General features: G+C 31.1%; 4 protein-coding genes across 5 annotated transcripts; 2 read left to right on the top strand and 2 right to left on the bottom strand.

The window, feature by feature from the left end:
• Positions 1-740: 740 nt before the first annotated feature.
• On the bottom strand, positions 741-5260 carry Bma-hst-1 (Sulfotransferase domain containing protein; the record flags this gene model as incomplete). Its single annotated transcript, XM_043073374.1, has 13 exons — positions 741-925; positions 1064-1260; positions 1418-1581; positions 1711-1834; positions 1916-2142; positions 2388-2570; positions 2747-2875; positions 3104-3289; positions 3448-3560; positions 3632-3870; positions 3995-4148; positions 4317-4873; positions 5139-5260. The coding sequence occupies 13 exons, from the start codon at positions 5258-5260 to the stop codon at positions 741-743; spliced, it is 2580 nt and encodes an 859-aa protein (XP_042929308.1).
• Positions 5261-6238: 978 nt separating this feature from the next.
• On the top strand, positions 6239-8314 carry Bm7306 (SD22372p, putative; the record flags this gene model as incomplete). Its single annotated transcript, XM_001892709.1, has 6 exons — positions 6239-6297; positions 6581-6757; positions 6947-7166; positions 7275-7406; positions 7587-7728; positions 7965-8314. 6 exons carry the CDS (start codon positions 6239-6241, stop codon positions 8312-8314), a joined length of 1080 nt encoding a protein of 359 aa, XP_001892744.1.
• An 813-nt stretch (positions 8315-9127) lies between these two features.
• Positions 9128-11398, top strand: Bm7307 (Ras-related protein ypt4, putative; the record flags this gene model as incomplete). Its single annotated transcript, XM_043073373.1, has 7 exons — positions 9128-9282; positions 9409-9534; positions 9747-9840; positions 9867-9928; positions 10450-10607; positions 10878-11104; positions 11246-11398. 7 exons carry the CDS (start codon positions 9128-9130, stop codon positions 11396-11398), a joined length of 975 nt encoding a protein of 324 aa, XP_042929307.1.
• Positions 11399-11898: 500 nt separating this feature from the next.
• On the bottom strand, positions 11899-14391 carry Bma-lact-6 (the record flags this gene model as incomplete). 2 transcript variants are annotated; one of them, XM_043073371.1, is made up of 7 exons in its annotated part: positions 11899-12063; positions 12373-12615; positions 12852-13051; positions 13143-13252; positions 13432-13544; positions 13736-13873; positions 14248-14391. In XM_043073371.1, the coding sequence occupies 7 exons, from the start codon at positions 14389-14391 to the stop codon at positions 11899-11901; spliced, it is 1113 nt and encodes a 370-aa protein (XP_042929305.1). The 2 variants fall into 2 exon arrangements, with proteins under 2 accessions (XP_042929305.1, XP_042929306.1); XM_043073372.1 differs by having other exon boundaries at positions 12005-12063; positions 12411-12615.
• Positions 14392-16119: the final 1728 nt, after the last annotated feature.

Raw genomic sequence — 16119 nt, 5'->3', positions numbered from 1 at the left:
ATATTTTAGCTTATTTGCGAGCTTTACAATATTTCTCCACCTCATTAAATATGCGTGGAACAGTATCATATACAAAATTCTTGAAATTGCTCCGTTAAAAGAGAAGAAAACCATAAGACAGAAACAATTACAGCATTAGGATAATTTTGCACTTGTTACGAAAACAACAATTCCTTGTTTGGATTTCAAACGCAAACTTCGACATGGATAAACTCTGCTTGCTCTGTGGTCCAAACTAAAGTGGGCCTTATTAAGCGTACATACAAATTCGATATGTCAGCTGAAATTTACAATAGCGAGTTTTATACAATACGTTAAGTGAAAGGCAACTTGATAAAAATAATTGCTCAAATACATTACAACATTTTTAAATGCACCAGTTGTAAGTGATTGCGGAAGACCCATACATTTATGCAGAAATACTCGAAATACTGGAGTTAAAGATGTGTTGAAGTACAGTCAAATAAAATTTAAATAAAAAAAAGGATAGTGAAAAAGCTGCGGTCACTAGACAACAAGGAGGATAATTTCATATAAAAAGTAGGCTTTGAAAGAAACCTTTCGGAAAATAAGGCTTTCGAATGGTGCCTTGCAATTAAATCAAGTCAAGCAAAAAGTAAGGAGTGGCAGTAGCTTATATGACTGACATTACACAAGAAAATTTCTTAAAACATTCAAATATCAAATAAAAATCCATCCCTTATAAATTACAACCTATCTCCTTCCCATTCCCTCAGTACTCAAGTAAAATTAGTTTTGGAAAGTTGGTTTTGTAGCCACTTCGGAATAGGCAAATCATTACGCAACAGCAGCTTATGCAAGGCAATATTGTCATCTCTAAAAATTAGATCTAGTTTCTCACGAAGTTTCTCATCGAGCGGTTCATATTTGCGCCCTTTACCTGTACCTAAGCATCTTTTTGTTCCTGAAAAAAAGATGCAATCAAAACTAAAAATAAGAACGCACTTTACTTCACAATTTCTGACATATATGGCAATTTTTTGCTGCATTACTTTAAAGTTTCTTTTTTGAAAAACTTCAAACAGAAACAACTAATTTGTACCGTTAATATAACTGCAAAAGAATCCTTTTTTGTCGTCAAATTTAATGAGATCACTGAAGGCAAATTTTGGTGCATGGAGAGTATCAACTAAATTGGTAATAGCAGTCACTGGATCTGTACGAAGCTGTTCACCATCAACTAAATGAATTTGCGTCGATGGATAATAATCCAACCAGTGTTCCAAATGATGCGTATATCTGAAATTTTCGAGTTAAAATATCAGATGTTTTCATTCATTTGAAACATTAAGATTTCACTGAAGCGAATTAACCCTTTATACAACTCCACTAATTTTTAATTCTTATCAGCCCGTAATTTAGCACGGGATATAAATCTGCTGATATTAATGAATGCCTTCCAGGTGAAATACAGCGATTTCTAAGGCGCCGCAAAAGAACCGACGAAACGTTGGCATCCAGAATTTGATCTAGTTCATGCGTCATTGCTGTTGTATCATTATGTGCACGCATGTGATGATACCAGGAATATGCACGCGCTGCCGGATCCAAAAGAATGATCTGAAAAAAAGACTGAAAATGCTTCGCTAAATAATATTAATTTGTTTTTTTTCAAAAGATGAATATCAAAGAATAGTTGCAAACTATTCAAATGCAAAAAAAAAAAATGCAAAATCATTAGTAACCAACAACGATTTTTGCTTTTGGTAGTAAAGCAAATGATGTACGTGGGGCATCCGGATTATCGAAATAAGTTGCACTTTTCTCGAAAACAATCAGATGATCAATTTTAGAACGAAACTGGTCCATATACCTGTAACAGGATCTCTTATACCACTGAAAATCAATTAAGAATGTAATCAATTACCGAAAAATGTATACAATAAAATGTTACCAATGCAATCCACGAGCATAATTCGGCCCTCCAAAAAATTGCAACTCCTCAAATGATGATGGAACTGGATCATTACTAGAGAAATTCGGATGCAAGTTAAGAAATGTGGCAAGAGCAGTTGAACCAGTTTTTTGCGGTCCCACAACAAGCATGTTCGGAAGCGGCATCTCAGAACAATTGAAAGGTTGTGGAAGGATTTTTGCATGTCTTGGATCATCGCAAGGATTCTAAAAAAATTTCTAGAATCATGGTTTGTAAAAAAGAATAGACGAAAAAAAAAGTCACAAGAAGAGAAAGTTATGACTAAATAACATACAAGTTCAGAATACAAAGAGAAACTTCACCAGGCTATGAAACACAATAAGAAATCCAAATCATAAATTCATCTGATTTTCATTAATGATCACTTTTTTTATTTTGGTAATTGAGTAATCCCACAAATGTCAATTAATTACAGAGCTTGTAAACTTACACTCCAGACTGGAACTTTTTCAGCCGCATAACGGGCAAAGTAAGCAGAAGCCATGCGTACAGGTTCTACCCACCGTAAACGTAAATTTGTCCAACATTTGATAAAATTTATCACTCGCTCAAAAGAGAAAATACCGAGGCGATCGTTCGCGTAGTTTTGTTGATGTGTCATAAAGATCGAAAACTGAAATTTCATGTCGTATTTTTGTGACTCCTTCCTAGTCTTCCTAGAATTACTGGTCAGAAATATACTTCTTATTCATCAAGAACTATTAACTATAAGATAAAAATTTTCATTTTAAGCAAGAGTCAAAAACATTTTGAGTGGAATAACAATAAAACACCAATAATAATACGCACTGGATTAATCACTATAGTGAAGAACAGATCACCACCTTCAATATTACTCAGTAATTTTGTAAATCCATCAGGATATGAGTGGAAGAATTGTGTATGAGTGTAGAGACCACAAGTTTGTCGCGGAAGCACCTAAACGTATTTTTTTAAAGCCAAACTGCAGAAGCCTACAAAAAAGTTAGCATCATACGTACGATCTGCTTCAGAATTTCAAAATCAAGCATTAATTAAAATAAGGGTTAAGGTAGAGACATTTGTATCCTATTCATGCAATGATGACAAATGCAAGAATAAAAAGATGAGTTATGGATCGATCAAAAAAACGTACAAAAATTAATCTTCCTAATGTGGAAAAATTACCGATATGTTCCTGTGTACAAAGCCGCGGCGTGCTGATGCAGGTCGAAAATGCGGATATTCCTCTGTTGATGTTACTGTAATATTCCAGATTAACTGCCACGAATTATACAATGCTTCATGAACCGGATAAACACCAGCATGTTGTGGCGATACAGCATAACCTGAACTGACATGCAAGGCCATACTCTAAAAATTAAATTCCAAACATTAACAAAGGTTGGTATTTCATAAATGCTTTTTGAAATATTTGAAAATTTCCAAGATATCCAACAAATTTATCAAGAATATCATATTATCAAGAACTCAGAGACTTCAAGCAACGAAGATCTGAATTGAGACCAAACCTGTGCAAAAAGTTTATTTTGAGTCATAATAGCTTCCAAATATGTTTGATTATGTTCGTGTGCATGATTGTGTTTCCACATATGAGGGAACCAAAGGAAATGTTTGCCAATTTCTGGAAAAAATTACATTTCAGCATAACATTTTAAAGCTGAATGCTTTAAAGATGAAGTCTTAAAATTGTACCAATTAGCCTTTCGTCACCTTTGTCCTCAAGGGAGTCACCATTTCGAAAATAATAACCAGAAAAACCCAAGGAATAAGTAAAATTTGTAATATCTCGACGTAAGCGAAACTGCGATTGCAACAGAGCATCCGCATCCACTTTAGTCATGCGTGTTCCACTTGTACCAACAAATATGTCATCGATGTCGATTTGAACAAATCGCTCCAAGTCATCATACATCAGAGATTCTCGCATATACCTACGAAAAAAATGCTGAAAAAAAGTGCGCGGCAAGTATAATTCTATCTCTTCCATGCACATAAGGTCCCAAAATAATTTGAAAGCTAAATTACGAAATACTTTAGAAAAAAAAAAATCTAAACCTTAAAGAATCAAGAAAAGCTAATTTGTTGATCCAATGAGTGAAATTATGCCCAAACAAAATCTTTTCAATACCATCTTCCGATCCATCGTCTAATATCACACTAGCGCGTTCTTCTCCAAAAATATCGTCAGCCAGCACAATACCTTCATAGCCTGAAAAAATGGTACGTTTTCTTCTCACCTCACAAAACAAATGGATACTAATCACTTCTACTAAAATTCAATTCATTACATATTTGATCACAAACTGTGGAAGTTTACAGTTAAACCCTAGCCTTTGAAACATACAGAAAAATGAATTTGGAAGTATATATTATTTACCGCTAATGATGTCAAATAATATCCAATCATTTTTATCCGGTTCTGGTGCTTGTAACACAGCACCTGGTTTACTAATAAAATTAACACGCGACCGTTCATTGAAGCGAAGATTTACAGCACGTTGTTGGGTGTGAATTGTCAACTGTGAACCTTTGACTTTTGCATTAATATAGCTGTTGGGTCGATTACCAATAAAGGAAATTATACCAACGTTATATTCACGACAGTATTTATCAAGAAGTTGCCGATTCCATGATAGTAAATTTAAATATTTATAATAATTTTCAACAATAATAATTGAGAAACGTCCACGTTTTGCGGTCGTTAGAAGCGGAAGATTTTTTGTAAGAGTTTCAACTTTACGAGGTATCTTCAGCGCATCTAATATGTTAATTATTTGCTTTCCAAGCTTCGAATACAACGTTTCTACAAATACCAGCACCTTTCCATCCGTTAAAAAATTTGTCTTATTTCTAACAAATCCATGATGCTTATAGGTTGTACCCGTTTTATTTGACAATGGACAGTGATATGGTGGTATATGTTGCGCAGGATATCTGCAAAAACAATACCATATGGGATGATATGATATATGTACAGACAGACAGGGGGATACTCGTATACAAAAGTTGCAGTCATTTGCGTACATTTACAAAAAGTTATTCATTCAAGCACTAAATCTCGGAAAAGAAGGATGCAATGAAATGATGAATTGAATAATAATTTACTTAAAAGTAGTTAATTCCCTCCAAAATATTAAAAATAGTTGAATTACAATCATGAATTCATCAGTGATATTTATATATGAACAAAATTCACTACCTGTAATGAGGTTTTTCGGTGATTTCAGCAAGATGAGTGAAAAGAAAGATGAACGATATGCAAGTAATTATGATCGCTAGTTTTAACCAAAAAATAATTCGCCGAGTTGGCAATGTCAACATTTCCCAAATTTACCTTTCTTCAACCCATGTCAACTGTTATATGTTGCAGGAAAGACTTGCACCATCTGAAACAGTCATCTAAATTGAAAAAGATTAAGATGACACAAATTTAGGCGGAATCTGAAGTTCCATCTATGAACAGATCGATGGAGAAAGTTTGCTGAAATAATACCACACAAACCCAAACCTCACTGTGCTTCCTGTTATGTTCCACGATTTGCCCGTGCCGTGAATTCTTACCGTGTTGTTTATACGTCAATTACGTCACAGTGTGTGAGGGTTAATTGTTTCTTAAATTTGTTGGTGATGTATTATCCTCATATATTTAGCTAGTTATTTATTTAGAAGACATAATGGTTTTATCACTATTTAGGATTTTAGAAAATTTGGATATATTTTATTGATGCAGCATATTTCCTAGCAATATTTATGCAGTGTTTTGAGCTTATGAAGGAGAATTCCGAGGTTTAGGGGGTTTTATTGAGTAATAATGCGAATGACAGTTATACGTTCTTCATAATATGCTACATATGTCATATTTTCAAAATCTTAATTCTCTTTTATTTAATCCTACAATCTGCTATGATATTACATATTTACAATGTTTTTTGTCCTATTTTCCTGCTTTTTATTTTACCCGCCTGACAAACATTTGTTTTGTCTTAATTAGTCATTTACTAGATAAAAACGTACATACCTTAGTCACAGCAACTGTATTTGCGGTTGTTGTTAATACTGCTATTTGGTATTATTGTTAAATCAGATAAGAACTTTCGTCTCATATATTTGATCTGTTGAAAGTATCATCGTTATTCAGCAATATGGGTACATATTTTTTTCTTGTTTTCAGCTAAATTATTTTTTATTTTTCTACAGCAATTTTGCATCGAATTTTGGTAGAAAAGATGACATAGATATGATCAATTTAATGTGTGGAATATCGTTTCCATTGTCCAGCCTGCGTCATCAAGACATTCAATGGAAGAATTAAAGATGGAACTTAGTCTTCGCAGTTTTTTTCGGGACTTTAATGCTCCGTAAGTTTTCTTTTTAGCAATTACCTATATAACTAATTTTTAAAAAATAATTATTTGGTTCTCCACACTTTTTGCATGATATCCACTATCTGATTTACTTAATTATGTTAGTTGTTTTTTTTTTTTTTTTTTTTTTTTTTTCACCCAAAAGATTTTATTTTTATTTCAATTATCGGTTATTCAGACACTGTTTGCAATCATCAGACACTTCGGTGTGCATTTAGGGAAATACAGCTGTTTTGATTAAATTCCAATTATAAATATAAACTATTAAGTCTTATAGGAAATTCGTTCTGTACAGTTGTTTGTTATGTTTCTTTATACTTCTTCCATTACGTTTTGATGGTACTATCGAGCTTAATTACGCCCTTGTCTTTTTACCGTTGTGGATTTGCGAATTCATAGTTTTTCTTGGAGCTATTGTTGCAGCAATATCCTTCGTTATATCCCCCCCATCTTTGTAAGTTGCTCGTATTTCATATTCATCATTCTCTTTGTTTTTGAATTAAAAATCAACTGATAATGCAGCATTTTATCTTGCGTAACTGGTTTATCTTTCTGCTGCATGTCGTGAAACAGTTTTTATAGTTAATTTAGTGGTTTTTGATGGTTCTAAATTAAAATTCCAAAAAAATCTAAAGTGTTATAGGACAGAGAGCTCACTTCGTTCGGATTTTTACGGAATGATATTATGTACCGGAGAGCATGGATTACTGATATTGTTTGAGGTATTATGCTGTCATAAATTGCAAGCAAATGCAACAGTGGATGAATTACCTTGGTTGCTCGTTTTTGTCCCCATTTTCGCTCTAAGCTTACTCTCTGTTGTTGTTGCTATATGGGCAATCAGAAACGATAAATCATTTGAGGTTGTTGTTTGCTCTGTAGAATTTAAAATTATGTGGTTGCTTTTGATTTTTTACATGGATATAGTGGGTTTTTTTACAATCGATATAATTCATAATTAGTGTTTGTAGTTGGAACTCTTCTTTTCCATCAACATTGTGCAGTTTGTTTTTGTTGCTTTCAAATTGGATGGTATATTGGATTGGCATTGGACAATCGTTTTCATTCCGTTGTGGGTGGTCCTATCCTTAAGCGTCGTCGGAGTAAGTTTATTTCATTGCCTTATACTTTCACTGAGCGAATTCCGATTCGTTCATCGATCGTTGCTTACATAATTTTGTAAAAATGCTATTCATATTTGAATGTCACTAACTTTATTTCTTCTTTGTGATAATTATTGCAGTTATTTAAAAGTTCAAATGAGATCAGTAAACATATTACAGGTGCTTTATGCATTTGTTCTGGCAGTTGTGTTGGCACGATCAGTTCATATGTTAGCTTCCCAGAGAAGACAGCATCTATACTCCGCTCTGTGTCATACTTTACTTGTGATACCAATTCTTGTATTCCTTTTGCTTCTAACTGGTATGTATATCGCATTTAAGTTTTTCTGTAAACTGGGTTTTAGTAAAGTCTTGGGATGATGAAGGATAGTTGAATGACTTTTTCTTTAATCTTCGCTTTCCTTCTTTTGTTGAAGTATTGATTTCATTTAGAGCATACGAATAAAACACTCGGTGTATTTATCTGGAACAAAATTAAAAACTGACATGGAAATATGCTGTTGGATGTTACCAGATTTTCTTTGTTTTTAATTTCAGGTAAGTTGGATGCAATATCATGGTCAGACGATGAACCAGTCAGCCAAATTGCTTTCATCATTGTTTGTGCTCCATTAGATTTGGCACTACTTTGTTTGATTTTAATGTCATTTGGTGCGCGTGGGGGTAATCCATGGTGGTTTGCGATGCGTGCACCATTTTGCTCATTTCTGCTTGAAGCTTGTCCATGCTTGAAACAGTATGCAAATGTCAGCTACAAGTTTCGTTCATCATCCGAACGTCAACATATAACAGAAGACTTCGAGAAACAGAGCTTGCAGTCGGATCGTTCAATTAAATTTCCATTGCGTCCAGTTATACCATTTCGTTCAATCGAAAGTCCTGATTAGTATGAGTTTCTCTTTTGTGTTTCTCGAATTTATTCTTAAAGCAATTCCTTTGTAATGGAAATATGCTTTGGAGACTTAGAACGGATTAAAATTTGTCATTTTCCTTTTAGGGATTTCTTTTGTGTTTTCCATTTCTTCTTTGATTACAGTTAAACTTTTGATTTTTGATTGAAAAGATTGTTGTAATTTTTTAACATATACGTTTTAAATTCGAAGTATGAATTTGCAATGTAATATATTTGAATCATGTAGCATCTTAATATGTATTTATGTTATACTTCTTTCCGTACCATCTTTTATTTGATCTCGTGATTCTGCATTTCATGCGAAGTAGGATCCAGTGCCGTTATCTTTAAATTTAAGAGTGTGTTAGATATTGAGATTAACACTTTTTCATCATTTCTCTGAGAACATTGTACAAATGTCTAGTAATTTGTTCCCAGAATAACGGGGTCAAAGGTGCCTTCGTTTACAAATGTTTTCGTTAATGTACAGATTATACGTAAAATTCTCTGTTTTATTTCTTTTATTGTATTTTAATCCTTTATTCTTTAAGTTACGCTTTTCCTTCGCTAATAAATATTCTGTAGTGAGCGATAAGTTGTATAGCTGCAAGTTGTTGGTGCATGCATCTATGTTTTCTACTTTGAATTTGCATAATTATTAGAATGTATTCGATGTGTGGTTGCTTTTGCTTGTTTTCATGACAGACGACAAACAAATTCATACTGCAATTAATCGATAGTTGGCACAAATATTTCATAAACTAAGTGATGTTTGCAGGAGGAATAATTGGAATGTTCAGGAATCATTATGAGAAATTGCTACGATGTGTTAGGTTGTTCATCAGAAGCTTCTTATAGTGAACTGAAAGAAGCTTATTTTTGTAAGCTGCGCACCAGTCATCCGGATAAGGGTGGTTCCAGCTTGGCGTTATTTCTGGTGACGAAGGCGTGGTCTGTCCTAAAGTTGGTATTACAATTTATTAAATTTCATTAGGTGTGAACGTTTGCGTAATAATTCTTTTTGCGCAATTTTCCTTATTCCGTGAATGATATTTATGGCCTGTGAATAATTTGTTCTGATACACTTAGGAACGAGAACACGCGTCGAGATTACAATATTTGGTTGAGAGAACAGTTGCTACGTGAAGATCAAGGTATTATTGGGCAACAGATTGTTATCGATAATACTGTTGAACGGATTGAGGAGTTTTGCAGGTAACCATCTTGAATGCTTTTTTTGACCTGATTGAAACTAGCGGAAGTATTTACTAATCTAGTATTTAATTAAATGGTTTTCTCCCACATCTTAACTATATCTTGAACCTCTCACAGAATTCAGACACGTTCGGAAATTTCACTTTTACGAACTGTTTTATTATATAAGTTTCAATGCCAAATATATTATGATTCATACAGGTATATTTTAGTTGCGGTGGTGGATATATTCTTGAAAAGACAGATATTGATCGTATTGTTAATTCTGCATATTTTGAATGTCCAAATTGTTCGTTATGTCTGGAAGTCAGTCGGGAATGAGCTCGCATAAGGTCGTCGTCCTTGGAAGTAGTGGTGTCGGAAAAAGTTCATTTGTCAACGCCGTTTGCAACAGGTTATTATCATTTCATCAATTTTTTTTGCTGCAAGTAGAATGAGCTGATCAGGTGGCGTGCATATTTATTTTTTATATTTTTGATTACCGGCGAATCAAATAATTTATTAAAAACAAATATGGATGAAACTTTTTTTACATAGCTCAAATTGTAGCACTTATACTCACGTCTTTATCCAGAACAAAAAATAGAGATTATGAAAAAAAAAAAACGAAGAACAGTATAGTTTCGTGCGCTCGCTTTGTAGAAGAATGATTCATTCAGGTATTATTGAATCATCAGTGATGCATTGTTTCTTCAAAACAGAGATCAGGCGAAACATCCCCTCATTATTTTTACAATCATTTTTACATTGGCATACTTTCAGAAATAAGGAGGTGAACTGAAGAGATTTAGTAAACAAAACTTTTTGACTCCTTTGAAACAACTTGATAACCTGTAATGTCATAAGCACAAAAATGTTTTTTATTTTGTATTTCAAAATAATAAAATAAAACAGCGGTATTCACTTAGTTTTCAGGCATGATATAATTCCTAGTAGTACGGTTGGTTGTGCTGTTTCTGTAATCGCTCACCAATATCGTGCTGGAAGTACCGACGAGCAAACAGAGCTTATTGAACTCTGGGATATCGGTGGTTCCACAGTTCATCAAAAAGCATCTGTTAATTTCTTTGAAGGTTCATTGTTTAAAGATATTTCTTTGTGAAGTCGGTGTTTATCTAATAAATTTTGTCTGCAAGATTCTTAATTTCTTCTTGTTTTTGCTTTTACTTTTGATATAAAAATGATATAAAAACCTGGTGAATGAAATAAATCATTTTACAAACTGTTTACTACTTTCCAATCCCTGCTTGAGAACTGTATTAATTGGCTGGATTTCTGTTGGTATAGTTCTAATGTCAATAAAGAATAGCATACAGGAAAGAACAAATTATTTGCTGCTTCAGGAGCTACAGGTGCGATATTAGTACACGATTTGAGCAATAAGAAAAGTGAATCAAATCTTTCGCAGTGGGTTGCGTTACTTCGTGGCGAATCATCGTTACCTTCTGTGATCTCATCGTTCACATCTTCATCCAGTTCACGATTTTTGTTAAGCGATATTGAAAGTATCGCAATGCCGACTTTGATTGTTGGCTGTAAATCTGATTTAGCACCTGAACGAGCTAAGCAGGTTTGTCTTTGGTATTGTTCACAAGTCATAATGCAAAAATTTTTAAATTGTGAATTTTATAGTTTCTTTTATGGTATTTTAATTATCTAGATGTAGTTTTTCGAGGAATTTTGGCCAGTTTTAATCAATTTTTATTTGCAGACAGCATATGATCGAATCTTTTTAAATTGTCAGCGTCCAATTTCACCTGGCTCCACTAATCGAATTATCTTATCGAAATTTTTTGATTCAGTTGTTGAGCGTAAAAAAGTGCCTGGAGCTGGAGATAAGCGGCGTAGGACCATTATCACTTAGATTATGTTGTACAGGTTTTAATAAAGTAAGTATTTGCCTATAGGCCAATTATGCCGATATTAATTTCTGTAAATTGGAATTTATACTTTCTCAGCAGTGTTAAATAAATGTGATATAATGTTGTTGAGACAAGTCTTACGTGCTTGAACTAGTATGATGAGGGTACGATTTTTGTTTTGAGCTAATTTAATACAGTTTGATGCATATAAAATTGCATCTTATTAAAAACGAGCAGTAGTTTCAATGAACACCTTGTCGTAAAAAAACTATTCCTTTGTAACGCTTTTAATTATCATATTACTCTTTTGCAAACTGCTGCAAAGTCTACACAACAATATTTTACTGCAAAGAGCAACCATTTTTATAAAAATCAAATTTAAAGAAGATTCTTACCAGAGATTGAAAATATTCATATCAAAGACTGATAGTCACAAAAAATTCATTTGTTTATTGTTGAATTAAATTTCAAAAGCTACAAATATATACAGAAATGTTACTATTCATAACGATTGATAGAGAGATCGAAGTATTGACTGATATGTCCTACACATTTTACCGCTCCCTGTTTTTAAACCATTTGATACGTATGCAATGACAAGTTTATTGTCAAAATCGATATTCAGTGCTTGGCAACCGTATCCTGGATGTCCAAACAAGTACGTGTTCTACAAGTTAGCATTGATTCATAACATCAATTTATTTGGTATTAAATCTGGCCCTTATTTGAACTTTGTCATGAATTATGAAAATTGGAGAGTATTGAAGGTTATCTGAATCTAAGATCTGTAAAAATTCGTCATTATCAATAAAATTGAAGTTTAGGAAGTCGTATTTTTATAATTCATAGCGAAATATAACCATGTCACGATACAATTTTCTTTTCTAACTAATGATTTATACATTTTCAATGTATCTTATGACGTAGTTATACTGCAAATAGTTCGTACTTTTTGCCTAAATATAGCTGTACTTACCCTATTAACAGGATGTTTTTCAAAAAAGAATCCTCGACCTTTAACAAATGGATATAGGAAAACTTGTTCCAAATGCCAGTTAGTAATAGTTGGTCGAATTATTTGTGCAAGTGTTTGATTACTTAAAAGTGTTCCATCAATTGCCAATGAAAAAAGCTTTGCCAAATTGTAAGCATCACTAACACCTCCTATTGCCGCCATATTTAATTCAACAATATTTGGATCATTCAGTGCTACCGTATCCTAGAGAATTTTCAGTATTTTGATTTGAAAGAATTACGAAAGAGTAAAACATTTTGAATTGAAAAAAATATGGAAAATCCTCAAAAAAGAAGAAAAAAACAATAGTTTTAGATGTTATTTAGTAATGTCATATTGAACATAAGCAATTAATATATTGGTAATAAATTTAAAAATCACAAAATATTGTCAAATTACTTATGGAACTTGAGAAAGTTATATATTCATGAAAATCTTACAAAATTCAACGGAAGCCATGATGGATGAATTCGAATTCTTGCTGCTAAAGAATTTGATGGTTGTGCATACATCATTGCAAGCATGATAATTACTCGTAGATCAAATAACACATCTCGAGCATATTCAAGTAATCCAGGTTGCGTTGCTCGAGCTAAACTCTTGAATTCCTCCTTTGACAAACCAATCGTAGTATCAATACCTTAGAATTTTTTCATATTACTAAATTCTAAATGTATAAAAATCATAATACTAAATTAAAATGCAAAATTTGATTTCAATGAAAAGATTGCCATATTTATCAGCTATTTCTTCTTGTAGAAATGTTTTAATATTGCGTCCTTTTTCATCTACTTTACGGAAAATACCATCAATCAACCAACCAAATGTCACAGCATGATATCTTAAAAAAAATGATAAAATTGCTATTTAATTTGAAAAATATTTTAAAATTATCACAAAACAAGGTCATAATAATTTTGCAACAAAATCTTACTCATTAAAAAAAAGAAAAAAAAAAAAAAAAAAACAGTTTAAAGAAATGTTTAATACAGTATTTTGACAATATAAAAGATAACTCGCCCAGTAGCAGTTCCAGGTTTCCAAAGAGGCTTAGCTTGCTCCATTATTTTCATAATTCTATTTTCATTTGCTACATCTTCTATTGTAATATTATCAAGATATGGAATACCAGCCTATACAAATTTTTGATACAGTTGACAAGTTAAAAATATATCATACAAATAAAAATATATCATACTTTAAAAAACAATCAAATAAAAGTGTTAAACTTAAAATTTTTTTTAAAATTTAATCGATCCTTTTTTTTTTGTATCAAAAATTCTACTATTTTTTTTTTCAAATCTATTTCATTGTAAATGATAACTTTATGAGTTAAAATATCTTCAACTGTAGTCATATGCTTCCCGCATTGTCCATATTCTGGCCAATATTTCACTACTAGATCATCATATGATAGACGACCTCTATCAATTTGCATTGCTAGGCAGAGTGCTGCAATTGCCTGTAAGTTAAAAATTTCCTAAGTATAAGAATATTTCAATCAACGATCAGTAAAATTAGTCCTATTTTCTTTTAAATTAGCATATTTTCGAGTTACATAATATTTTAAATTAAATTATTAGTTTGAATTTGAACAAATTTCTTCAGTTCAGCAAAAAATTTCAATAACACAATAAAAATAGAAATGAGATTTGGTTATTGAAGTGATAAAAAAAAAAAAAAAATTCAAACTGAAATATATTAAATTGATTTCTTCATTAATGTTATAAAATAGTAAAATCATAACTGATAATTACTGAAGTAAATGAAATTTTACATTTAAAAGAAGCGAATTTTCCAAAATTTACTATCACTTCAATTAATACTGAAATTTACTTTTGTGGTAGAAAATAAAACTGTTTTCGTATTACGATTCCATTCACGAAGTGATTCAGAATCTGAATAACCATTCCATAGATTTATGATAACTTTTCCATTTTGAATAACTGTTAAATGAGCACCTTCTCTTTCCAAACCCATTTCAAAATTCTGTCTAAAATATAATATAAATGTTACCACCATTGATTTAAACTATATAAATTCACTTTCAAATTTCAATCATTTTATTTTCTTCCTTTCTTCATTTATTTTCCAAATTCCAATTGTTTCTTTATTCTTTGTGAAATTAAACAGTTGGAAATATGAATAATGTGTGAATATGATTCATTAATGAAAGTATATAAAATAAATTCGACCAAAGAAAAGAAGAGAAAATTTTAGTTAAAATATACCTGAAAACTTTAGCAACAGCCTTAAATTGGCTATGATAAAAACCTTTTGGAGGTGTTGATAATTCATACCGTAGGGTAAAATACCATTGTAAAATTGTGGAAATAGTAAAATATGCTAATATCATTATCCATGTTAATTTAAACCTTCCTGTTAAAAAGCAACTTTGCTCCATAATTAGCAAATTTAAAATTTTATCTCTTTTCGAATTTTTAAACGAATCAATTGTCGGTGGTTCCAGTTTTTTTCAGGAGTTGTAATATATTTAATGATTCTGAAAAAGTTAATGTTTCAGTGTTAAATTATTCAGTTTGCACAAGAATAAATATTTTTCACAAATACAGAAATTTTATCAAATATTGTAATTATCGAAATTAGTTAATTAAAATTAATTGAAATCAAGTAATAATGATTTCATCTCAAATATAAATGCTATTATTATTTTATTATGAAGATGCTTATTTCCGATGAAAGACTTTTTTTTCTTGAATAATTTTATTACTTTTTTTTTTTTTTTTGAATAACTCAAATAAAAATTTTAAAATTCCTAATGAAGTTTTTCAATTTTTTTTTATAACCTGAAAATTTCATAGAATAACATAAATTCATAAGTTTCACATAGCAAGTCCCAAAAAGTTAATTGATATTTGATAAAATAGGTGGAGAAAATAGGCGTTAATATTTTTGCGCACAATGCATATTGTTTAATTCCTCTTTTTTAATTTTTTTTTTTTGAAAATATCTACTTAATTTGTTATATATAAATGATAGTTACAATTCCTTATTTGGTCATTTCTATTTTATTTTTAAAAGTAACAACGTTACCTTTTTTTTCCTTTTTTTAAAAAATAATAATAATAATAATATCATTATTAAGTTAATTATGAAATTATTAGACATAAATATACAAATGAAATGAAACAAATCAATAATAGCATCATATAATTTATTAAGGATTTAATTTTCAACATACTAAACTATTTCAAAATGATATTTAACCATTTTTTTTTTTTTTTTTTTTACTAAATATAAGTAATAGTAGAGATATAGAGATAGAGATAGGAAATAAGATCTTTAGACAAATGCATTATAAATGCACAAATCAGAAGTTTTCAAGAAGCTCAAAAATCATTACAATAATTTATCATTAAAAATAACAAACAATCGTACATCAAGTTCAGTGTGTTCGAATTGTCCTCAACATATTTTGATTGTTATCAATGCAAAATGCTCGCTTTTTTTTCATATTAATAATCTTTTTAGAGCAGCAAATTATCGCTCAGTAAAATTTGTCTTCTCGCATTGATAAGATTCACAGTATTTGCTTTATGCCATTCCATTCTTCTGTCACACTTCATAGTATATTCTTTCATTTCTTACAATCAAATATTATTTTATTTTGTTTTATAAATAAATTTTACAAAAAACATCAATATTTTTAATTATGAATCTGCTCATTACTCAATCGTTGAAAAGTTT

The sequence above is a fragment of the Brugia malayi genome, assembly GCF_000002995.4.
Source record: "Brugia malayi strain FR3 genome assembly, contig: Bm_v4_ChrX_scaffold_001, whole genome shotgun sequence".
NCBI lineage: Eukaryota > Metazoa > Nematoda > Chromadorea > Rhabditida > Onchocercidae > Brugia > Brugia malayi.
The sequence above is the reverse complement of the archived record's forward strand: the minus strand, read 5'-3'. Positions and strand labels throughout refer to the sequence as shown.